The sequence below is a fragment of the Macrotis lagotis genome, chromosome 1 (genome assembly GCF_037893015.1).
Source record: "Macrotis lagotis isolate mMagLag1 chromosome 1, bilby.v1.9.chrom.fasta, whole genome shotgun sequence".
NCBI lineage: Eukaryota > Metazoa > Chordata > Mammalia > Peramelemorphia > Peramelidae > Macrotis > Macrotis lagotis.
In genome coordinates this window covers 701,934,230-701,960,113 of record NC_133658.1, presented here as the reverse complement: position 1 = coordinate 701,960,113, position 25,884 = coordinate 701,934,230, and the positions used below count along the sequence as shown (strand labels likewise).

Below are 25,884 nucleotides of genomic sequence, written 5' to 3'. Positions count from 1 at the left end.
ATGGATGTGACACTTGTAAAGGGTAACCCTATTTCACAAGTGAGATGGGACAAAAAAGAAAGAAAAAAGGCCACAGAAGCAATAACTGCTCACTGAATTACCATTAAATTGTAAGATTTACAATCCAATGTACAGTAAGTGCATATCTAATGGAGTTTGTCCTCTAAAAGAATATAAAGTGGATCTTTGCAGCAAAAGATGTACGTAGGTGATATATGCTTCTTTATAGCTATTTTAATTAAAAAACAAAAAAATTTGGAATACACAAGAAGAAAACAACATAATGCCATCAACATGTTAAAATAAAGCTAAAAAATAATCATGACAAATGGACATTGTATTAAATGTTTTCATTTTCAATCCAACTTTATTTATTCCTCTTAAATGTGAAATGTAAGGCACAACCAAGTCAATACAGAAAATCATAATCATTGCCTTTCACAAAAATATTAAAAATCTATTATTAAGTATATGTGTGGTCCCAAAAGTTTAAGTGCAGTTTTAAAATTTAAAAGCTTATACATACACGTGAATAAATACATTACTATGACATGTAATACTTTTGTAAGTCCAAAAACTCTATTATAATTCACAAGTTTTGTTGTTGATGGAGGCAAAAATACATTGAGAAGTTATTTCATATGGGGTATGTGATTTATCAATGACAGATAAATTCATATAATTACAACATGAAGATGGATTCAAGGGAGTCAATAATAGTATATGTCATCAATGAAAATGTCACTCTGTTTGTTCTTTTTATTCATATAAGTAATACCATGGGACAAGTATATCCACATGCATGCATCCGTACATACTCAGCATGACAACATAAGAAAATGGACTGTCTGAAGAGATAAAAATAGAAATAACTTCTAATAATCACTGCTATGTTTTTCTCCTGTATCTATTTTGAAAGTTCTCAATGTCACCTCAAGATAGTCACCTGATCAAACATGTGATTATGCACAAATTAGAATCCATGAACAATATTTTACTGAAGATCTTTTGAACTGAGCAGGGGGGAGAAATCTTTAATTGTGGGGAAAATGCTGTGACAAGCTTCATTTTTATCGTGCAATGGATTTCTTGTTTTAACAGCATGTTAAAAGCTACTCTCTTTAGTTAAATCAAATATAAAATTATTACTCCAACTGTACAAACCTGGGTTTTCCCTCTTCCTCACCTCTACCCCTACATTATCTGAATTTAACTTTAAAGGATTAACAAGTACCACACACACACATGATCAGCAATGATATCCTTGTTCTTTCAAACCTTGGTGAATCAAGTTCACTAAAGGTGAAGTGGTAGATTTATCAGTACAAGTGGCTGTGTCCTCCGAGCTTTCAGAGAGGTTGTCTATGGAAATGCCTAAATAAACAGCGGCAAGAGAGATTTGTAGAGGGGAGATCTACAGAGAGAGAGAGAGAGAGAGAGAGAGAGAGAGAGAGAGAGAGAGAGAGAGAGAGAGAGAGAGAGAGAGAGAGAGGGAGGGAGAGAGAGAGAGAGAGAGAGAGAGAGAGGTGGCGGGGGGTGGGGGGGAGAGACAGAGTCAAACAGGGATAGAGAGACAGACAGGGACAGAGAGGCAAAAGGAGGAGAGAGACAGAGAGAGAGAGAGAGACAGAGAGAGAGAGAGAAATGGAGGGAGGGAGAGGGAGAGAGACGCACTGAGTACGTAGGTATGTCTTGGACTAGGAAAAATAAAGTATAGGCATCACAATATCTAAATAAAAGGAAAAGGGTGGGTTTAAATTTCCTCCTCATTAAGGTTATTTTATTTCAACCTTATTTTCAGTTTGAATGATTCATCCTTGTTCCTCTCTTGCCAAGATATTTTGAAGATGACTAGAAATATCACTTGGTTAAAGCATCTCTCTACGCTACAGTGAGCCGGGGAATTTCCCAGCAGCTGATAGAGACCAGTGGACCACCTGATACTTTTTCAGCAGGGTTATAAAATTAAAGGATTGCTTTGATTTGCTTGAAGGATTACTTCACATAGTTAATTGCTTAAAGTCCACGGTATTAACAGCAAGGAAAAAAAATTAAGAAGGTTATTGTAGAGTGAACTAATTGAAAGCTGATTACATTGTGCAAAGCAAGAGAAATCGCTGCGTTACATACCATCACAAGCACTGGTCTTTTCCACCCTGCTGCTGCAGCAAACAAGCTGATTTGCTAACAACGTGGTCAGCTCGGCACAAGCTCAGCGTCTCACTAGGTCCATAGACGGCTGCTTCCCATGCAGAGAGTCTCAAGCTCCATTTTCCAATCTGATTACACGGCTCCTTGTTCCAGCAGCCTTAAACCTTCATGGCAGTTTACCAACATTTTCATCACTTTCTCTTTTACAAAGCAAAGGAACTGATAAGCTCTCAGGTACCCAGGATTTCAGAGTCGATGGCTGGCAAGCAGCCAGCTTTCCTCACCACACAACTGTTTCGGGCCACATTGCAGGAGGCAGACTGAATTTACCAGACAGCACAAAACTATTAGAATTTTGCAGTGTGTACGAGTCAGCAGCATGTTTCTGTCCTTGCAGATGTAGACTATTCTGTTTAATCACATCTAGGAAATACCCAGACCTAATAAGAACTCTGCCAAAAAAGCAATTCAAATCCAAACAAATGAACATATGTCTATGTAGCAACCATTACCCTAACTAAATTGCGCTAGAGACTGACTAGTCAATGCAAGGCACCCAATAGCTGCCTCTAGCAGCCTCTGCTTTCTCTACCTATAACAATGACATTAATAACTTTTCACGAAAATTGAGAGATTGAGCCAGGCAGCTTAAAATCTTAAGTGAGCATTTCAAACTTTGAAAATTCAGAAACTAGCAAAATGAATTAGAAAAGACAAATCATTTTTTCCTCCATTTAAGGTCAATCAGCAAGAGACAACTAAAAGAGACTATAATTTCAAAGCAGAAGGAAAAAACTGACTTCTTATCATTCTAATGGTTACCATTTATATAGAATTTCACACAAAAGCACCTTTGGATGAAACGCTAAATTGACACAATTGTTAGATCATCTTAAATAGCATATCCTATGTTTAAAATATATTTTTAACCTATCACTAGTCATCCTAAAAATTTTAACTGAATATACCTAAACTCGAACTATTTGATATTAACTGTTAGATTTAAAAAAAGAAACAAATATTTTATATCTACCCTTAATCCAACCAAACATTTCCCAGCAAATATAGTGTAAAACAAAATGAATGGAAAATTTGAGAATATTGTCATTGAATTATTTTTCTTGTATAAAATTGATCTCCAATAATAGATTTGATAAAGGAGAGAAGCCAGTAGTTATAAGGGAAAAAATGTACAACGAAGCCAGCACAATGGCTCAGTACTTTAGATCAGCAGTGCACTGACCCTCTGTATCTCTGAGTCATTAGCTAGAATCCCAGCTCTGCCTTTAGGAGTAGGGATTTGAACTCGCACACCAGTGTGGTGAGATTCAGGATCCTGAGCATGCCAGACAGAAGGGTCATTCTCCTCAGTGATGGGGAGGACGGTTGCCCCCTGGGGAGGAGAAAACTGGATGAGTGACTGTCGCCCGATTCAGGCAATGGACATGCTGCTGACTCAGGAATGGACACTGACAGCCACCACTGCTTCAGTCCAATCATTCCTAGTGGGAGTTGTTTTAGGGCAGTGGCACTGACAGGTACATGCAAAAGTTAGGATAGAATGTAAGGAAGAGGAAAGAGTGAGAATGCATAAGAGAATAAAAGGCCAACTCACACTCATGCCACATGCATATGAAAAATAAACATTTTTTTCTCAGCACACTATAATACTGTATCACAGATGAAAAATTTATGTGTGGTATGAGAATCTGCAACATACATTTTAATGTGATTTTCCAAATAGCATGCATCTTTCTAAAATGAGAAGCAAAGACATAGGTCCTCTCTATATACACAAGTTGCAAAATCTATATGCATACAAAATACACACACCCATACAGATTTGCATGTGTGTAGTATCTTGCATAAATGACTGTCAACTTAAAATGCCATTCTCTAATTTATATGCAAATTCTACCTCTGGTAAAATAAAAACATATTTTAAGCAGCTTATAGTGCCAACACATTATTCCCATGAATGATTCCTAGTAAACTATTTATGCCAACTGTGGGATTCTTTTTTGTGATTTATTGAATGGTGAACGAAACCACTTAAACTATAGTTGTCTGTATGAATCAGTAATTTTCATGTTTCTAATTAAAATGTAAACAGCGTAATGAAGACATCAAGTTTTTAGGCAAATGTCTCTTCCAATGCCACTTGGGGTATGGTAATTACTGGAGCAGATCTATGGATGCTCCTGAATCCTCTACGAGTCCAGATTAAAAGCATTACTGCTAAACCTGGCTCTTTACACAAGGGAATTGTGTACTCTAACCTATTCCCAGTTTGCTTACAGATGCATATTGGTACCACCTTTAAAAACTAGTCATTAAAAAATCTAAAATGGAATTTAACATAAATGGAATAGTTTATACTTAACATGTTGAACAGTGATACATAAATGAGAAAACTGAAAATAAAATTTAAAATATTTTTTTCTTTGCCCCCTCCATAATATAGTCATATAATACTATCTATGCCAAATGCAGAGTTTGGGGGTAGGGGAAAGGGAGAGTTTACCTGGTGACTCTAGATCTAAATACAAGTATCAGCTTCCAAGGTTTGTTTAAATAAGTGGTTTAAATGGAATAGAAAAAAAAATATATATATATATATGTGTGTGTGTGTGTGTGTGTGTGTGTTTATATAAATGGTTTAAATAGAAAAATATATATATATATATAATATATCTGTTGAGTACATTGAAAAGTAGAAAAATGCAATCTATATACCAAAAATAAGTGTTATATTTTCCATTTTGAATTCCAGAACTTAAAATGCTTTGGATATGAAGCTGAAATCTCTTGTCATTTTTTTACTTCAACCTCTATTTCTCTCTGATATTTGTCAAAATTTATCCTAAAGCAAATGACCTCTTATATGTATTGAAGAAATATATCGCCTCTTCTCTTACAACTGTTAATTGAACTTCTCTCCTACAGCATCTTTCTCCCCAAGTTAACCAGCATGCTTGTTTTATATATTTACTATCAAGCACTTGAATGGTTATTTTCTTAATTATAATTCTGAATCACCCATCCTCCCTCCTTGTCTTTCTCCCTCCCTCCCTCCCCCTCCCCCCGAGTCCCAAGAGTCAGGCACCCTCTCCTGCAGTTAAGTAGTTATAGCTGAAATCCTTAGGAATATGAACACTGTGAAATGTCTGGTAAAAGGGGGATATTTCCTCCCCTGGACTCAAAGTCCACATTCTGACTGGTATGGCCAATTTTCATATTATTTTTACATAAATGCTAGACAAGCATGTCTGTGTTTCAAGCAAGGACTGTGGAGATGAGAATGGATAGGAAGTGTAGGAGTGGGGGTGGGGATAAGACAGAGAGAAAAAGGGCAATTTTATACTGCTATGTATATTATCATAAAATTAATGCAGAAAAGTAAAAATCTATTCTCTTTCAAGAGGGGTGGGTTCTAATTTGACAAATCAAAAAGCACTTTCTATGATCCCCCCCCCCTTGAATCATAAGCTTTTCCTGGTGTATTGGGGAGGGGTGGCTTTGGCGAGGAGAAAGGGCTGAAAGACAGGCATTATATGTTGAAGATATTAGAAAATATTTTGGGGGAGGGGATGGTATTCGGAGGAGAGGAAAGCTGATTAAACAATACAAAGTGTTTTGTTGGCTTAAGGGTGATATGATAGTTATGGTCAATATCAGAAGAGTTGCAAGTGCAGGCATCATTTCTATTAGCTTTGTGTCAGAAAGGTAAACACTGGATTGTATTGTGGATTAAAACAATAAGGAATCCCATACCTCCCCTGCTTTCAAGGCCGTGCTAATCGGGTGTAATTTTTAATGAACACTAGCTGCTTGGTACTCATTCAAGACATTTCATTAGGAGGTTATTCATTTAAAATAAACGTTTCAACCATATCAAGCTGTAACCTTTCTTGAAATGTAAATGAATGGTTTAAATGAGAAGATTAATAAAGAGGGGATGTTCCAATTCCAAGCATGGCATGCTATGTATTTTTAAATTTGTCTATGCCAGATGCTGTCAGTCAGAACAAAAAACTGTCCAAGCAGACAATCTGTGCGTCTGAATGTTGATCATGCTGGAAAGTAAAAGGGGGAGGGGGGAGAGTGTGTCAAGGATTCATGGTCCTTCATCTTTGCAGTAGAGCAAACACGTCTCTCAGTATAGCGACAGACAGCTGCTTCCACTTTCTAATGTGCCCTAACTTAGATCACTGAAAGAATTGTCAGCACTCAGAGAAACACACAAAGATAACACAGCCAGCTGCCATGAAGGGGGAAAACAGCACAGCTCAGAAGAAATGGGATTTGTTCCATTTGCATGATGCTGGCTCCCTTGGGCCCCTTTCTTTCAAATCCAAAGCACAAAAGACAACACTTAACATATTTGCTTAAAGATGACAACCTCATGTTGATTTCATTTGGATGTAACAGTGTCAGGATTACAGATATAAGAATATATTATATCTGTAACAGAGACTGACAAATGTATCCATCAGTGAAACTGTCTGATTCATCTGCTTATACAGCCATTTTACCATCCCAAGGGTGCCATCTAAGTAGTAACTTTAGAAGACTGAAGGTCTAATTTTATTACACCACATTTCAACCTACTAAACAATATTATTTCTAAAATAGATCATTTTTATTGGAAGTCTCCCTGATGAAAAATCCAGTAGACACTGGAGAATTTATGAACTGTATGGGTACTTTGAACTCAATATACTGCCCATTTTAAGCAACTTTCTTGATAGACAATCAAAACCAATACTGAAAAAGTGAAAATAAGTTTAAATGTATGTACAGAACATATAAGCTGTAGCTATACCTTTATATACTCAGATACATCTAAATGTAATACTACAGGTACTATGTTTATATTGCTTTACCTGGTCCATTTAAACAACTTCTCTGTTAACTACTTATGACAATACTGAGTTTTCTTAGGATTGCATTCACATATCTGTAGGAATTCTATGAATTGTTACTGCCTGTTGATACATAGTGAATATCCACTCAAACTGATTTTTATTTTATGTATTCATCTAATAATTTATAAAAGATGAATGATTTAAACTTAATGGGAGAGTTGCTAGTAATTACAATGTAGTAGAATTTGGAAACTGAGTGAAATCTATATGTAGAGCTGCATGCTATTTTTAAATGCTCCCTTTTATACACTCCCACTTACATTTTGAAATAAATAAATAAGTTTCCAAACATTCAAAAAAATCATTCCCAAATTTATTACGATGTTTTATATTAGGTGAGATGGGGGACGAGTGGAAGAGGTCTCTTCTTTTTTTCCTCAACTAACTGACTGCATAATGAAACATTAGCTCTAAGTGATGCTTTGTCCAGGGGAACTCTAAACTGCTTATTACTATTTACTGGCAACAGGGTAATTCACTCGATTGGAGTTGTTTTGTAAAATAGCTTAACTGTGCTATGTGAAATTTCAGCACAGCAGATGGTTACCAATCACTATTTTCAATTTGTTTAGTTTCAAGTAAGAAATGGAAAAACTAGGTATAAGCATACAAAGATACATTCCAGTCTACATGATAAACCTAACAAATGCCAGAAGATGAAATGCTATGTATGCTCCCCACCCGTCCAAGTGCATCTCCTTATTCCTTAATATATGACTAAACACAACTGTTCTGGCCTAGAGAGAAGTTTTCTTTTCTTTCTTTTTTAATTTTGAAAGGAAATTGACATTTGAAGATCAATTTACCGGTTCCTTTGGTTACTCTAAAATCTTCCAAGATTTGGACTCTTAAAATCTGATCAAAGTTTTTAGAAACAACTTATTATATTTGTTCATGTTTGTTATCATTCAAGTTGAAATCACTCTCTTCCTTTAAGTGGTTCAGTCAGCCAAATGAAAACATGAAAAAGGAACCATTTATGGAAAAGTACACATGCACAGAAAATTAAGCTGTAAATATCTGGACTGGGCCATTATTGGAATCTGGGAACATCTGGGACTACAGAAAAAAACCAAGCCCTATTTCCACAATGTCCAGGTAATTGCTTATATGATTTATACCTTACTGTTTCTATTAAAAAAATGTCTTTAAAAAGAAACATTTGTAGGATCAATTCAGCAATAAAACTGGTATCTGTTTTTATTTGCAAAATCCGAAAGATGTTACTTTTCTTCAAGGGCAGAGATAAGGATTGTCTAAATCCCAAAGGCAGAACTTTAAAGAAGATGCAGTTAGTCAATTATAAATATATAATTATATATTATATAGCTATATTACATTATATTTATACACATATATGGTATGTGTGTGTATATCTCGGCTAAGTATAGCTGAAATTTAAAAAATTACAAGATTTATAAATTTATGACATTTTAAGCTTACCTATTTTAGCAATAAAGCTGTCCATAACCACAGCTAATTTTAACTTTGCTTCCAGTGTGTATATACATACATATATACATGTATGTATATAAAAATATGTACCCACATGCACATATGTGTACACACAGAGATCTCAGTTCAAATTCTGCACCTAATACATATTGATTTTGGGACCCTAGGTAAGTCACTTCTAGGTAACTCTCTAAGACTAATAGCTGCAGAATAAGAAAATATAATATCTACAAAGAATGGAGAGAAATTGTATCGAAAAAATATTGAATATTTCATTATCAGCCAACATTTAAATTTTGTCCTGTTATCATAGGGGAGTGGGAAACTTATAGGTAATTTCATCAATGGGAGAAATTTCCTCGATGGAAGGAAACTTCCTTTACCAATGCAGACCAGCAATTATGGGGTAGTTTCAAGTCTTAAAGAGTTGCTTGGGCATTATTTACCTAGGGTAATACAATTGGGATGTATTAAAGGCAGAACTTGAACTCAGATCCTTCTTGACATCAAATCTGAATTTCATTCCATCATGCCAGGTAATGAACAATAAACTAACACAGAGGTATGAATAGACTTCTTTTTTACTAGATTGAACTACCCCACCCTACCCCAGTGTATATTTTAAATCGGCTCATTTTTTACTTGAGCCTCCCAAATGGATCTTATTCACTGATTTGACCATATCTTTAAAAAAGGGGGGGTAGGGGGTGACTGATAAAATTTTTAATTGTCTTCACTAAAATGATCGGGGTGGGGGGTGAGTTTGGTTTATTTTGGCAGAAGGGGATACTATTTAGCGCATTCGTTTTCAACACAAACCACAAAGATAGGGGATATTATGGGCCAACCAAAGGCTGAGTATAATCTTTAAAAATAGCAAAAGTAACAATTTTACTTTAAAATAGGAATATAAATATATGAAAGCTCCCCACCCCATCCCCATTAATGCAGCACAACACTTTATCTACTAGTTAGAGTCTTACAGAACCTCCCATTGTGGAGGTGTCAAAAAAAATGGCTCTTGCAGTTCATAATAATTCTAAGTATAGATTGAGCCAGAGTAAAATCTAATGGAGAAACATTTAATCAAAACTTTAAAAATACATTAAAATATAGGTTATGTCAATATGTAGTTTTCTAAATCAAAATACATCTTGTTAAGGATCCTGATATTTGGTTTATCTACTTAAGTTTTACCCCACTGGCCTAAAGTATTGTGAGATTAAGCATTTTGTTCAGGATCCCAGCTAGGAGCAGAGGAAGCTGTTGAGGCTGTCTTGCAGGCTTTGAGGCTGACTCTCTAGCTACTATACCTCACTGTCTCTCATTCATAAAAAGTTATAAACAGTTTATTATAAAATTACAGAAAAAACTAAAGAGACAAGATTAATCTAAAAAACAAAAAGAAAAAAGTTTTTGTAAAATAAAAATAAAATTATACAAAACAAATCTATCACCCCCTGTATCTGCTCATTCATTTATGGATAATATAGTTTATAATGTGAATTCATTAGAAAGTCAGTTATACTGCAGACAATTCTAAATTTAATTACTGAGAGAAGCAGTAGAATAGAATTTTTAACATTTTGTCAACTTACCTTCCACTTCTGTGGATAACACAATTCTGTTTCATGGAAGAACTAAAGATCCATATATCCTCTTTTTTGGAATATCTGAATGGTCATCAATGTGAAAACCCCAACTAGGATAGTTTTCCTTCATCAAACTTCATTCAGTGAAACTACAGTATCCCCAAATAAATGTACTTTGGTTCACTTTGGGTTTCCTCCTTGGTTTCTAACCATGGGACAAATATTTTAAATTTGGATTGTAATAAGCATCTTTTGCAAAAAAATACTATCAGTCTTATAAAAGTCTGCTTACATTTCACCAAATATGACTTTCTTAGACTAGTTCCAAAGGTCTTCAGAAAACAAAACAAAAAGTTTGATTACCAAAGAATCAGTTTAAATAGACTTTCTTCACACATGCTATAAAATGAATCAAAGTATCCTTTTCCTTGGAGGACAGGGGGAGGGAGGGGATATTTCTTTCAAATTCATCTGTGCTTTACTCTGTCAACCATATTTGCTTTCCTTCCTAGCTGTTAAAGTTCTTTGTAGAACTTTAATGTGAAGCTGAACAGAAGGTATTCTCATACAATTATCAAAATCAAATTTCTCTGTTGTATGTCACTTAATAGCATATCTTTGTGATAATCCAGAGACCTGTGTTCAAGCATCAGTAACTGTAACCATTTTTCTCATAGATATACACAAGCTTACCCAGAATTTCAATATAAAGTAGTAAGATGACAACCAGAATTCTTAGTTTTGACATGTCCAAGTTGAAGAAAAACTAACAAACTTTCAGGAAAGGTTATAGGTTTTGTTAGTAAATTCAAGTTTGTAAAAGAATGATTAATAGTGTTCCCCCACTCCCATCCCATGGGTCATTTTGTTAAGTGAAGTGACTTCCCAAAGTACTTTTCTTCTGTACATCTTAGGGATGGAAAAGCAAACCCTTTAATAGAAACTCTATATAGTAAATGCTGACTAACTCATTATAATTTAAACGTTTGATCTAACCTCATTTCCCTTATCAAATTCTGTAAAGCTATTTACTGTTAGCATTTGTGACATATTTAAGAAGGAAACCAACTGACCCTTCCACAAGCACACAAATCTGACTAGTAAAGCAATTGAACTAAATAGAAGAAAAGGGCATTGAGTATATAAACTCTGCTAAATTGTTTACTACCCAGTATTTAATAAAATATTAATTTAGCAGAGCAAGTACCAAATATAGAACAAAAAAGTGCCAATTAAAAATGTATCTTTAAATGATAGTCAATGAAAGTGATATGCATTACAGATCCACAATCTGGAATCATTTGACTCCTTGTAAATTTTTGCATGCAGAAGGAAATCTATTTTGGATTGTTTTCTCAGAAAGCCAATCCTATTTTGTGTTTGTGTTTGTGTGTGTGTGTGTGTGTGTGTGTGTGTGTGTGTGTGTGTGTGATCATTTTTCACTTATTAAAGACACAAATCTAAGCAAAGTGGCTTTGGTCCCTCTGGTACAGATGAGCGTAGAATCTTCTCTGAAGTTATTTTCTTCTTTCTAGAAGACTTGAATACTGGAGGATATAACCTTGAATTCTCTTCTAGGTGAAGGATTTAAACAAAACTATTTTTCAGGCAAGTGTTGGCAATTAATTGATTGTACATAGAATGTGAATATTTTATTATTTTTAAATTGGAAAAAGTATAAATTTTGCCTTTAATATTTTTCCTGGTCAATAGAATTTGTTCAATTCAATTTTTAATGTAGGAATTAGAAATTGTAACCAAATTAAATATATATGCATATGTACATAATTATGGATATTTATACAAACACACACAAATATAAATATTTTTTACAGGTAACAGGCAGGCATGTCTAAGAGATAAAAAGAATTAACTAAGTAATATCTGTCAACTATGAGGAAATTAGTGTTACAGACACTTCTTATTTAATAAATAGCCCCTGTTCTCCATAGGGACTAGAGAAGACAGAATCAGTTTGGGACTAATGGTTTTTGTGCTGACTTTCTTGTTTCTCAAATGAAATTTAAAAGCCATAAAGATAAGCAAAAATTTTTGAAAATTTAAAAGTCACTAATGAACAAAGAAACAATTCATACTAACTATTGTTATTATATAGAATTTATCAGTACCAACAAGTGTTTATTCAGTGTCTACTAAATGCAAAAGCCTTAGTTCACGATTTTCTAAAGGCTATCAATTTACATACAGTCAGGCTATTAATACCTTCAAAACTAGAAGGAATTATCTTTAAAAGGACATTTAATAATATCACAAAAAGTACAAGTTTTTGCTTAGATTGTTCGCTGGACAGCAAAGGATCTATTGCAGGATCCTTGATGCATCAACATGAGTGAGCTGGATTTGAATCATCTAGTTCCACCACAAATAAATCTTTGTGATTACAATTATAACAAACTTTCTTTCCCCACAAAGATAGCCTGATTGACTTTTTCTATGATTGTCTTCTTCATTGCCTTAAGAGCTATACTTTTGGAAACAGGGTGGGAGAGGAAAGGAGAGAGATTGAAAAGGTTAAAAACCATTTAAGGACAAGTGTATTTTTAAATCAGGATCATGAGAAGCAGGAACAGATATATTTACTCATGTCAACAAATTAATCTCACAATATTATAGGGAAAGAATCATCAAAACTTTACCTATCCTATTTTTGCTTTGAAAAAGAAAATAGAATGTAATTTCTTCTCACTTTAAAAAATGGGTTTTAGAAAACATTCACCAGTCATTAATTTCATCCAAGCAATGAATCTGCACAAAATATTGTTCACATATAAGTTTAAATAGGAAGAACTCTCAAAGAAATGGACTTTTAAAATTGTTTTCTTTTCCTTTTAAGTTAGTTTTTTCCCCATTTATTATTTACACTTCTTTCAAGGAAGGAAGGAAGGAAGGGAAGAAAGAAAAGAGGAAAAAGGAAAGAAAGAAAGGAGGAAAAAAGAAAAGGAGGAAAGGAGGAAAAAGGGAAGAAAGAAAGAAAGAAAGAAAGAAAGAAAGAAAGAAAGAAAGAAAGAAAGAAAGAAAGAAAAAGAAGGAAAGAAAGAAAGAAGAAAAGAAGGAAAGAAAGAAAGAAGAAAAGAAAGAAAGAAAGAAAGAAAGAAAGAAAGAAAGAAAGAAAGAAAGAAAGAAAGAAAGAAAGAAAGAGAAAGAAGGGAGGGAGGAAGGAAGCAAGGAAGGAAGGAAGGAAGGAAGGAAGGAAGGAAGGAAGAGGGAGGGGAGGAGGGGAGGGAAGGATGGAAGGAGAGAAGGAGGGAAGGAAGGGAGGGAGGGAGGGAGGGAGGAAGGGAGGGAGATCTATATCTACTTGGACATAATTATTTTAAAAATTGCTAGTTCCTCAAATTGTTATATGAGAATTGGGGTGTTAAAATTGGAATGGAAAGAGAAGAGATATTATAAAAAAATAGAAAAGAGAAAAGACTTCACTGTGAGCATGTGACTCATGTTTAGTGGAATAAGTGATTGATATAACATGTGAAAAAGTAAAAAGTTTATAAGTTCATGTGCTCATAACAATTAACTAGTCAATTTTTCTAGGTAATTTGCATACTTAGTCTATTTGATTGACTTTAAGGAAAAATAATTACACCTGTAGATATACAGACTCCTTACAAATAAATTATTAGAATATGTTACACTATAGTCACTAGATACTGTTCAAAAACATCATCACTACAACCCATCATGGCCTTCCAATTCATGACATTCATTTGGGCTCACTATTTCTATTATCCATAAAACACAGTGCTCATTGAAAAGTTTACTAAAGGAGTATATAGAATTTTAAACAGTACACAAAATTAATTTTTCCCAACTACTGCAGTAGTTTAAATTTCAGTTGTAAGGATTTCCCTAAGAATCCCTAAAGGTATCCCCCCCACACCAACCCCCGAAGTTGTAGAATATGTTTTGTATTATTTGGAAATGGGGTTTGACACATAATAAAATAAAGTAAAATGGAGCTACTATGAACCAAGAAATCAAATTGAGTTTAAAATAAAATCAAGATCACATAATGGAAAATTCATCAAAATATATTCAGGTCCCATACAGAAATGTAGATACGCATCCCAATCATTATAATATAAAGAAGAAAATTTTAATTCCATATGTCAATTTTCTGCAATTAATTTCATTTTTTACAAGGAAAAGTTACTTTTCATCATATATATGTGTATATATACATATATGTTTATGTAAAAATATAGACATACATATGTAGAAGCACATTCATGGATATACACACATTTAAACTTTTCCATCTTGTTTAAATCAGTGAATCACTGTTTCTTGTGTATCATATATACACTATCTTAAATATATACTATCTTAAAAATCCTTCAACACAAAATGAAAGAGGAAGGTAGGAAGAGAGGAAGAAGAGATATACTATTTTAATTATTTTTAAAAACACAAAAATAAGCCAATTGATATAAAACAAATAGAAATATACAGGATCAGAATAATCAAGATGAAAAGAATTAGGTGAAACATGGTTCTCACAGTAAAAAGCAACATTCTTTTTGAACTTTTTTTTAAACTACCTCCATGCATGACAGAAAGAATATATTTTTGGATGTCTCAATCTAAATTTTCAAAATCAGTATTCTTTTTTCCTTGTCTAAGTTATCTGATGAGGATTCAAGTCACTTGAATCCCAAAATCTACCTATAAACTATGTCAGTGTTTCCCCCAAGTCTAGTGACTAACCCTCAGTGGAAAATAAATATATGTCATTATAGAAAAACTTTGCAACTGCACTGTGGGCACTGATAAAAACATGTGCCAACAAAAACCTGAACTTTTAACTCTTTGACTGGGAGTAAAATTAACTCCAGGTTTGTGAGAAATTAATTTAAAGTCAGTACTAATATATCTACTCTTAAACATATAAAAAATAGCTTTGGAGACTTATCAAAGAAGTTGTCTAAGTGTTTTTCATTAGGTGCTTGTAAGAATTTATTATGAGTCAGTTTTAAAAGTCATAAATGTGTTATACTCCTTTCACTTTGCATGAATACAATTTTTCATTTTCCAGGAAAGGATACATTTTCTAACTCTAACCTCTTTAACCTAATTACTTGTACAGAAATACCAAATGCTTCCCAGACACTGTTACTTCAAATAAAATATATTCTTGTAAAAGATATATGAGTATATTACATTAGATAATCAAAATTAGAAGATAAAATATTTTAACTCTCCCTCAGAACTATGAACAATGTTAGCAGGAGAATCTGTTAAATATATTTAAAATAGTTAACAATATGATTGATTGTATTCCTATTTTGATCATCTGTAAGTTAAAATTCAAAAACATTGATAACTATTAAGTTAAACAAAATCACAATCCAATTTTGTCTTTCCAATATATATTTGTGTCACTGGACATAACTGGAGTCACAAGTGAAATGCTTCAGTCACTAGAGATTTTTTTATTCATTTAAAATATTCTTATAATCATTCTTGTATTGCAAATATCTGAATGTTAAATAAAAGAATTGACTTTCTTGCATTTATTTTTCAATTCCATAAAGCTACTAGAAGAAATGCAAAATATCATTTTTAATTTCAAGGTAAAGAGATAGGCTAATTAGGAGAACAGGACACACCCATATTTGTCATCTCAACATGCAAACTTCCTCATCCCAGATGTCTCACTGGAGTGTTTATAAAATACAAATATTTTTATACATAAACACTAGATTATAAAGGCTTTGTATGTGGGAGAACACTGAAACTCCATGATTAAACTAGTTTTCAGAATATATGCTATTAGGTGAAAGATACCTTTCCCATATAGTTCAGTTTATAAAGAATCAAACTCTAAATCTTGGACTATGGGTCTCAAGTCCCAGCGCAGTTTTTCTTCTCTCTCTCTCTCTCTCTCTCTCTCTCTCTCTCTCTCTCTCTCTCTCTCTCCCCCCTCCATGTGTGTGTGTGCGTGTGTGTGTGTTTATGTCTATAGGGAGGTGAAAAAAGATTGCTCACACAACAGGATTATTAGGGAGGAAGTGCATTGTAAACTATGAAATCCTGTATAAATGGGAGTCAGAATTACTGTTAAGCAGAAATTTTAAGAAATTACTAAGTTCTTTAAAAAAATACTAAAAACCAGTTTTCTATTTTAGGTTCAATGGAATTACTTTGCAGGATAAATTACTAAGTCTAAGGGTATGCTACCATAATCACTAGTTATTTAACAGGTAGGTATTTTCCAACTCTCCAGTTATTCTTTTTATTTTAACTTTTTGTGTATAAAGTAAAAGTGTGATGGCATATAAGGGGTGTGTGTGTGTCTGTGTGTGTGTGTGTGTGTGTGTGTGTGTGTGTGTGTGTGTTAGTTCAATGGCTGGAGGATTTTCTTTTTTTCTTAGATGATCCCATATATAGCATGTGGCCCACAAATTCCAACAACAAGGGATTCAAAATAGGTTCAATTCTGTTCCTTCTCCGAAACAATCTTTTAAGTGCCTGAATACTGGGTGACATAAAAGGATAAGAGTTACTTTTCTGTGGTCTTTTGATATATCTCTTCATGGTAGAGCCATCCATGAGTGATGGAAGAAATATCTTTTGAAAATAAATGGTGCAACTTCAAGTGTATTCAGATACATCCTTCCTGAATCTTCTAACATGTCTCAGTTTTTATTTGAAAAGGCTAGTTGATTCAAAAATTTGTTTTAGGCATTACAATGCGATACTTTATATCATCCAATAACAAGAAAACTTGTTCTCTAAGCATACACTATAAATGTTGCTCTCTACATGTCAACATAGGAGGTTAAAAGTAATAAAATTGGGGGATGGGGAGAAGTACAATATGTAGCAAAAAGAAGGTTATGCTATTGTCATCCCAGATTCTAACAAAGTTCACACTTTCATTATGACATACTAAAAGGTTAATGTTACTGCAAAGAACAGTTACTTTTCATCTATAAGCATTACTGTCACCACACATTTACATAGAAGCACTGTCAGTTCCCAACAGTCAAAATATCAATACTGATATTATTATAATGAAGTAATTATTTTTGTGTTTTCCCCTGTTCTTCTCCCCTACTGTCATTCAATAACATAAAAGAATGGTTAGGGCTTTTTTTTAGACTAAAGATATGTATTTTAGCATAGATTTTGTATATATATACCAATGATGATCTGGTCTATATGTAGGAGGGATGTGAAGGATGGAAAATAATATAGGTGTCTTTACTGAATTACAAGACATTAACACCGAAATATTTTCTTTTCATTTAACACTGCACGCGTGTGTGTGTGTGTGTGTGTGTGTGTGTGTGTGTGTGTGTGTGTGTATTATGGCTGTTAGATATATAGTTGCAAGAAAAAAAATAGTTGAAGAAAATGCTACTTACTCAGTAACAAAACCTGAAGAAAAAATTAACCTGACATTTCAGAAAATACCAGGAAGGAAAAACATTAGAGAAAATAAATACCTTAGTTATCATTTAATATATATGGAAATAGTCAAGAAGTTCTAATGATCTATTTTACCACGAATAATCTTGCTCAACTCCCAATTATTATATATGGACAAGATACATAGAGTAGAATAGCCATTCTCAAAGGCTAAACATGACACCAAGAATGTTTTGCACATGCTTGGCATATAATAAATGCTTACAAGGAACACAATAACATTTTAAAGGATGGTGGTTAATAATGGATGAATAATAAGAAGGTTAGTAAAACAAAAAGCAATCACTGATTCATGCTGTACAAACCTACCTGACCTAGATGTTTAGAATTTCAATGTCTTCCCTCAGAAAAATAAAAAAATATTTTTCAATCACCAAAATAAATACAGAATACCAATGTCTGGAAAAATTTACAGTGTTTATATTCATTTTAAAAAATGGTACTGTTTGTGAGAATTCTCTGAGTCAGAGAAAAATTTTTAGTAAAGAGATGTTATCTTGTTTTTCTAAAAAATATGCCCCAAACTAAAATATAACAAATATTCTAAAAAAGGCAGAAATTCTGAGGAGAGTGGGTATATAAGTCGGCACTATCATGTTAACCTACTCAAGCCATTTCAGACATTATGTTGCTGAAATTATTTTTTTTATTTTTTTAAAAGTACACCATTGTAAATTCTTCTAAAGTTGTGAATTTTTAAGAGGAAATGGTAATCATTAGCAGTGATTTCAGTAGAATTCTATAGTCATTTGAATAAACCTGTATATAAATGTATCCACCAGAAGCAATTGCTCTTGACTTTAAAAAAAAAAGAAAAAGAAAATTAATTTTTAAAGTCACTTCAGCAAAGTAAGCTTTGGGTAGAAATATATTAGTTTATTCCTGTTGCAATGAGCAAAATTTTAAATATATATATATATATGTATATATATATACATATATATATAACCTAATGCTTTATACCATATAAAATGTCATTTTAAGGAATACTTGCATCCACTAGAGAACTATCACGTGAAAGTTAACTCCAAGTATAAGAGTAGTAAATCCTTTCTCTAATGATACTACCAAATGTGTCAAATCTATGAAATAAATCCAGCTGAATTAAAATCTTATTAAGAGTTTACTCTTGCTGTGCATAATAATATTGAAGTCTTAATCATTACATAATTTTAATCAACCCTATCAATATATCAACAAGACAAAGTGATGATTTGCATTAAATAAAATTGTACAAACATCACATATAAGAAGAGAGAAATTAACATTCCATTTTGCAATGGCTGTTACATTCCTTAGCCAATGTCTTTTCTGTTTTATCTAACCTTAAGTCCTACAAATGGCAACAGGTATAGTACAGAATGCATTCGTATTGAGGAAAAGTATTCATTCATTCAAAAGTAGTATTGCTTCAAAGGATGTGGCATACACAGCCAGCTTTCAATTTGCCTGAAACTTATTTACTTGCACATTTTATTCAGACACCATGCAAAGGTCTCCTTTACTTTAACAAGCAAAATTCTATTTCAAGCCAAACTATGCTTTCTAACAAGAAAAACTGGGATATTTGATAATATCAATAATAATTAGGAATCATATTGCAACAGTGACACTCAATACACCTTCTATTCCAAATAGTCAATGGCTTCTTTAAACAGAAATAAGAAATATCTAAAAAAAAAAAATCAAACTTCTTTTTCATGAAAAGCATTTTAGATATTATTTTTTAATCAGCCTTTAAAAACAATAATTACACTTGCGATTGCTAAATTGTCCTTGCTGAAATATTGTGAAGATATTTATTTTTATAGCTAAAATATTCAATAACTTTAGAAATTTCAATGTCAAATAGTGGTGCCTAACAAGGCAAATTAATTTTATTATAATTTTCATGCAGATTTACAACCCCTTCCTAAGATCCATTCAAAAGTAAAAGAGAAAAGAGGCACTAGGAGAAAGTTGTCTTATCTCAAAATTACTACACTATTTTCTGCATAACATTTGTTGAGGTTCATCTAACAGCAACTCAGTTGGATTGGGGGGCAACAAAACAAAACAAGAGATGTGCTGATTAATCAAATCTTATCGATTAGCAGCATGCTTCAATACTTCACATAAATGTCTGCTGAACAATTTCTCCCAATCACAAAATCAATAAATCAATGCAAAATCCTGGTAATTAAATTTATCAACTCTACATCAATAAATCTGGCACTTTATGAAAGTATTATGTGAAGTTTGTTCACTTAAGAGATATATAGATCAGAGGCAAAGTGCCAAAATTTTCTATTAGAGCCAGGGATGCAGGTATAAACCAGCATGCTCCAAGCAACATGGCATGCAATTGTTCAAATACACAGGGCAATCTTCTTGATTTTATACCATTAAGAGTGATTAACTTCATAGAACAAACTTATCATTGGATAGTTCTGAACATTCAGAGATAGACACAAGGAAGCCCCAACTCAGCACTCTTTACAATAAGCTGATAATTTAGAAATACAGAGCATGTTAGTCAAGTTTAGATATCTTTCCTTATACTCAGACAAGATTAGGCTGAAACTCCAAAGTCAAAGAATTCAGTTCCGACAACATTATTCATTTGTCTTTTCATGTTGCTAAAATGTTTAACTACTTCAGAAATATTGATTTCTGAATGCAATGCAGAATGACTATAAATTCTTGGAAATGTTATTTATATTCACTTCCCTCATTTCCCTTTTTCAGTTCATTATATAAGCTAAAAGTGAGAAAATGATGATCTCTCTATAAAGGGCATAATGAGTATCTGCTTATAGAAATATTCCTTAAATGCCTGCTTACTTTAAAACATGAATAAAAATCTAATTTTCTGCTTATGTAAAAGGGAAAATTACCATATGAAGAGAAAGTTTCTGATCCTACTTAAAATTTGAGTGTACACTAGACAAACATTAGTAAAGGTAAAAATTGTGCATACACACATACAGAGAGATGAAGTATAGGATTAAGAATCTTGGGGTGGTAATAGAAGGATGAAAAATACTGTTTTCAAAAAAGATTCAGTAATAATCCAAATGAGATCCTCTATCTCATGAAAAGGGAAGATGGAAGATAACTCATATAAATACTACTTACATATAGATGCTTTATTCTTTCAGGGGGAAAAATGTAATAAGGCTTTATTACCATGCTATGGTTCTTTCATTTTAGACATGATTAATTAGCAAGTAGTTCCCCCCACCACCACCAAAACTCCCACCATGCTCTTTTTTGCCTGACTGCAGAGAGATCTACATGCAATAACAAGGAGCTATCAGCAGTGTAAAGTCCAGTGTCATTTATTTCAAAAGGAGAAAATACCCAAAAGCTAATTCTACCAAGGCTTCACTCATATCTCAGCTTAAAAAACAGAGAAGGAGCCTTTAATCACTTCAACAAAATGTTTCCACAACTTGGGTTTCTTAGAAACAATTTGAAAAGAAAAGTTGAAACAGAACAGACAACTATTTAATACTTTAAAAAATGCATACCATGATTAATCTGACAAGTGTACTCAACTTAAAGTGACAAAGAACAAGCAGTCCTTAAGGCTTATATGTGGCAAAACCCTCACTCTATTAAACAAATAAAGATGGTCGTATTTAAGGACACTCAAATGTGAACTATACAGCGGAGAATATATTCTCTCAAATATATCACACTTGTCATTAATATAACTGACATAGTGATTAACATATGGGAATAAAAGAAGGAGGAAGACAGAAAGAAAATGGGGGGGGGGGTGTAAACCTGAATTACCAAAAGTATTATTCCAAAATATCTTGATAATTTAAGAATCATGTGAAAGTTGTTGTGCACAACTCTAAGCAGGAAACCTTTACTTAATGACACTAGATATCACTAGGTCTATTAAAAGTAATCTTCAGTTCTTACATAGTGGGATCATTCCTGCACTTTAACTGCTACATTTAAATATTTTATTCACACAAATCAGTACTAATAAATAGTTCATGCAGGTTCTGAAAATATTTTCTTTCTTTCCTGTCTTTTTAAAGATCTCTACTGGTTCAGTTCTCCCTGGTTTTTTCAGTTTTTATAAATTTAGGATCAAAAAACATCAAAGCACTTTCCACCTCGGACTTAACTTTTAGAGGATCAATGTGACAAGTCTCTGCCTGATAGATGTTTCTCTTGATAAACGACTTGTTCAAAAGAGACATTGTAGCTTTCATTTCCTGACCACAACACACTTTTAATTTGCAACAGCAGAGCTGCTAGAGAATAAGGACTTTCCCACTTTTCAGTCTTTTAGGTTTGTGGCTCTAGTTGATTTAGGCCATGTATCTCAACCAAGCTACAAGTTAAAAAATAAAATTCAATTAAAAATATAAGAAAAGCAATGAAATTGCTTGTGTCTGTCTTACAAAGTTTTCTAGAAAGCTAGTAGCTGATTATATAAATTCTAAATGATGATCATTTGAATAGTGGTCATTGAAACATATACTGATAAACTTGGCTGCGCTTTAATGGTAAGCAGAAATTCGGGGGAAATGCACGTTTGAATCTGCAGCTAAGTGACATGGATTATATGATGGCCTAACCCCCACATGTTCTTTATATATTATTGTAATGATTATTATTACTACTACCCGGAAATCACATTTAACTATCAATACGGTGAACAGCCAAACCATCCAATTTCAGCTCTCAGCACATTGTCCAATCTCCGATTTAAAATTTATAAATGTAATATCCTCCTCATCACAAGCAGCAGCCCAATCTGCTCTGAATATATATTACAGCTTTAACATCACAGAGGGAAATCTCCCATCTGGCAATCTCATTCGCTCCAACAGCTCCGGGAGAAAAAGCTGTGCTCTCCCCTCCTTAAAACATTTCTCAGGGCAAATTATGTGCATCTAAAATAAACAGTCGTCTTATTGATCGCTTAAAGTCAACAAGTTCCAAATGCAAAATTCAATCAAATCGTTCCTATTGTATAGAAGATCTGCGCGTCTGTTTAGCTATATGGTCACCTACAGAGAATCAAACTAGAAGAGCACGCTGGCGCCGCTGCTCTTTGAATCCCCCTTCCTTGCATTCACATTTGCGTGGTGAGAGCAGTGACCAGGACCGCACTCTAGACTCCTAGTAGCTTTGCCCAGTCTTATTTCTTTTCTTTTTACGTGGGGATGGGGGTCTGGAAGGGAGGTAGAGGCTGGGAGAAGAGGGGAGAAGTAGTGGCAACAACAGCGGTTGAAAGTGAACATATCCTTTGGTTATGCAAAATACTTTAATATTTTTGTCGTTGTTGTCCACTCGGTCTTAATTGAAATCTGAAAGTAAACATTCTGCTTTGCAAAGAAGTCCCCCTCGCTCCATTTTTATCTGACCTTTTTTTTTGGTAGCAAAAGAGGAAAGAGAAATTTAAAATGAAGTCAATTTTTTGCCTATTTAATTCTGTCACATGTTCAAAGTAAAAAGCATTGACAAGAAGGCAAGTACAACACAAGAAAAATGCCACTTTGTTCATCATTATTCATTAAAGATATTAAACGATCAAAATGTATTTTTGTTTACATGCAAACCACATCCTTTCCACAAACTCACTACTGAACACACATTCAGAACCGATTAACCCAGAGAATTAAATCATCTACAAAGTCAATAACATCAAGTTTCAAAAAGAAAATAAATTATATTTGAGTCCTTTGGGTGTACACACATACACACATATTTGTTCATTAGTAAAACCGTCTTTCTCTAGCTCCCCTCCCCCAAGTCCCTGAGTTGGTTCATTTACATACCATTTGAGTTTAGTAGTGTTTATAGTGCACTACTAGTAACATGCAACTTTGAGATTACGGCTAAAATCAATACAAGTGGACATAAGTAATCAAAAACTGAAACAGACCAATGAAAGCAAAATAAAAAACCAACTGTAACAAATTAAGACATAGAAATATAAATTATTTATTGTTAGCATACGTTTTACATGCAAAATGCTCACTGGTTTTATCATGCTATTTCATTTGTCTTTCCTATTTAGATGCAAAGGAAGTAGATCCCAAAACTGACATACCATAAACACTGGTGCTACTGATCATTTCTTGCTGGCAGCACAAAAAGCTGAATTGGATTTCTCACAAGCAGGAATTCCAAAGGTTGCTTTTCATTAAAGCCACTTTTCCTCTCAGCTATCAAATGTCACTGCCTTGAAACGTGGGCCCTTTCGTCAGGTATTCATTTAACCTACATGCATATAATTAAGTGGGAAAGCAACATCAACAAAAAGGGGATCTCAGATCACAAGAGAAGAAAGAAAGGAAAAAAAGCACATGACCAGGAATGCAAGTCCATGTCAATTTCACTCACTCCCATTGAAACTAACAAGAGCTCCGGGGAGGATCGTAATAGGATCAGTGGATTGTATATACCATTAAATTATACATCTTTCTCTCCCGTTCCCAGCCAACAATACGCCCACCACGCTGTACCCCCTCCACGATGATGTGCTTACATTTTACTGCAACAGATCCTCTGACATTTTCCCGTCCCCCCAGCTAAGGGATTGTAATTTAACCTCAACTTTTTTTTCCCCTCAAAGATTCTTATTTACACTTCTTATTTACTTAGAAGTTAGTTCCCGAAGAAAGTCTAGCCCCACCCTGTACCTCCACTTTCTTATATTTTTTTAAGTAAAGGAGAGAATCAGTAAATCCAATTAAGAGGAAACCGGGAATCTTGCAATCTCGAACTCTTAATCTCATACTATTGTTAGCAATGATTAAGCAGCAAAAATATGCATTACAATGTTTTAGTGCTACTTTCTCCATACAATTAAACAGTAGGTTGGCGTCTTTAATATCAATGATTGCAAGTTAAACTAAATATTTACAGTATAAGTCGCCGGTCTCTTTTTATTGCAGGTCTTGGATATATTTAGATTAAAAAAAATTTTTTTAAACAGATAGTAGGAAACTACAAAGATTCTCTTACCTGAATGTGTGGTGCAAGAACCCGATAGGTTAGAGTAGCATCGATCCGATGTGTTTGCTGATGAATGGGAGCTCGGGTTAAGTGAAGGTGCCTATGATTTGAAATCATTCCAAGTTTTTGAAGGGAAGACTGACTGCAGCCTCTGCCATGTTGGAATTTCAAACCCAAAACAGCTGCTTGGAAGGAGCCAGCATGCCAGAGGCTGGGCGCAGGCGCAGAGCGCCGCCGAGCCAAATTCAAATCACTTTCACACTAAGAGCCAAAGATCAGTTTTCAAAGGAGAGGGAGAGAGAGGGAGAAAGAGATCGGGAGAGGCTGAGGAGAGGGAGAGAGGATAGCCAGCGGAGACAGCGGGGCAGTGCTTAGAAAGAGAGAGGAGAGAGAAAGAGAGAGACCGGCAGAAGAGAAAGAGGCAGTAAAGAGAGAGGGAGACAGAGGAGAGCCAACGGAGAGAGGGGGAGAAAGAGAGGAGGGAGGGAGAGAGAGGGAGAGACACGCAAGAGATTCATGTGCAGGGAGAGCTCAATGGCTGCGCTGCACAGGGCCCTGGCTGCACGGGTCATGTTACATGGCTGGGGCTGCTGCGGCAGCACAGGAACGTGCAAACGCTGCCTGGAGGTGGCCAGGAGGTCATGATTAAGCGGGCGGGGAATCGAATCGTTTTTTCTGCTTCTCTATCTTCCCTCCTTTCACTCCCCAGGCATCCCAGTGAATGAGTGGAAATACCTTGAGGAAGGGGATCATCCTCTCTTTCCCACCAATGCCGCGGTCCCAACCCTCTGGTCAAAGGTCCCCCAGCTTTCTTCTCCTGGACCACACGGGTGCCTCAAACTCCCTAGGCAGCTGCAGTGGCTGTCCTTCTGATCTCACACACCCCCACCCTCCCTGCGGCAGGGACACAGGGACAGTGCCTTCTCCATATCTCTCTACCAACAGCTGTGACCAGATTGCCCCCTACCCCTTTACACACTCACTCACTCATTCACTCACTCAGTCACACACTCACTCATTCACTCACTCACTCACTCACTCACTCACTCACTCACCCATTCACTCTCACTCCACCGTCCTCCTTCCCTAAGCCACCGCTCATCTTAGCCTTTCCCCATAGACCCAAGAAGACCTGGCCAGGTCCTGAGGACCTAGGTTCCCCACCCACTCCTTGTCCCAAGCTCCCAACACCAATCAGAAAACAAATGACTCCGACTCTAGAAAAGAAATAACTTCAGGGTGGGGTGGGGGGAGATAATAAAGAATTAGACTACTCGGGCCCCTTCTCGCTTCCCCACCCCACCCCCACTCCCCAAAATGAATACATAAAACAA

The 25,884-nt window shown here is 34.5% G+C and overlaps 1 protein-coding gene across 3 annotated transcripts in view; it reads right to left on the bottom strand.

The window, feature by feature from the left end:
* FIGN (fidgetin, microtubule severing factor) overlaps positions 1–25,236 on the bottom strand; it is a 189,197-nt gene extending 163,961 nt beyond the window's left edge. The window contains exons 1-2 of one of the 3 annotated variants that reach the window (XM_074215834.1): positions 24,560–25,236; positions 23,643–23,812 (exon numbers count right to left, since the gene is read on the bottom strand). In XM_074215834.1, the coding sequence (XP_074071935.1) occupies positions 23,643–23,667 (25 nt within the window). In that variant the 5' untranslated portion in view covers positions 23,668–23,812; positions 24,560–25,236. Of the gene's footprint in view, positions 1–23,642 lie in introns of all 3 variants that reach the window. The other 2 variants (XM_074215836.1, XM_074215837.1) reach the window with 2 other exon arrangements.
* Positions 25,237–25,884: the final 648 nt, after the last annotated feature.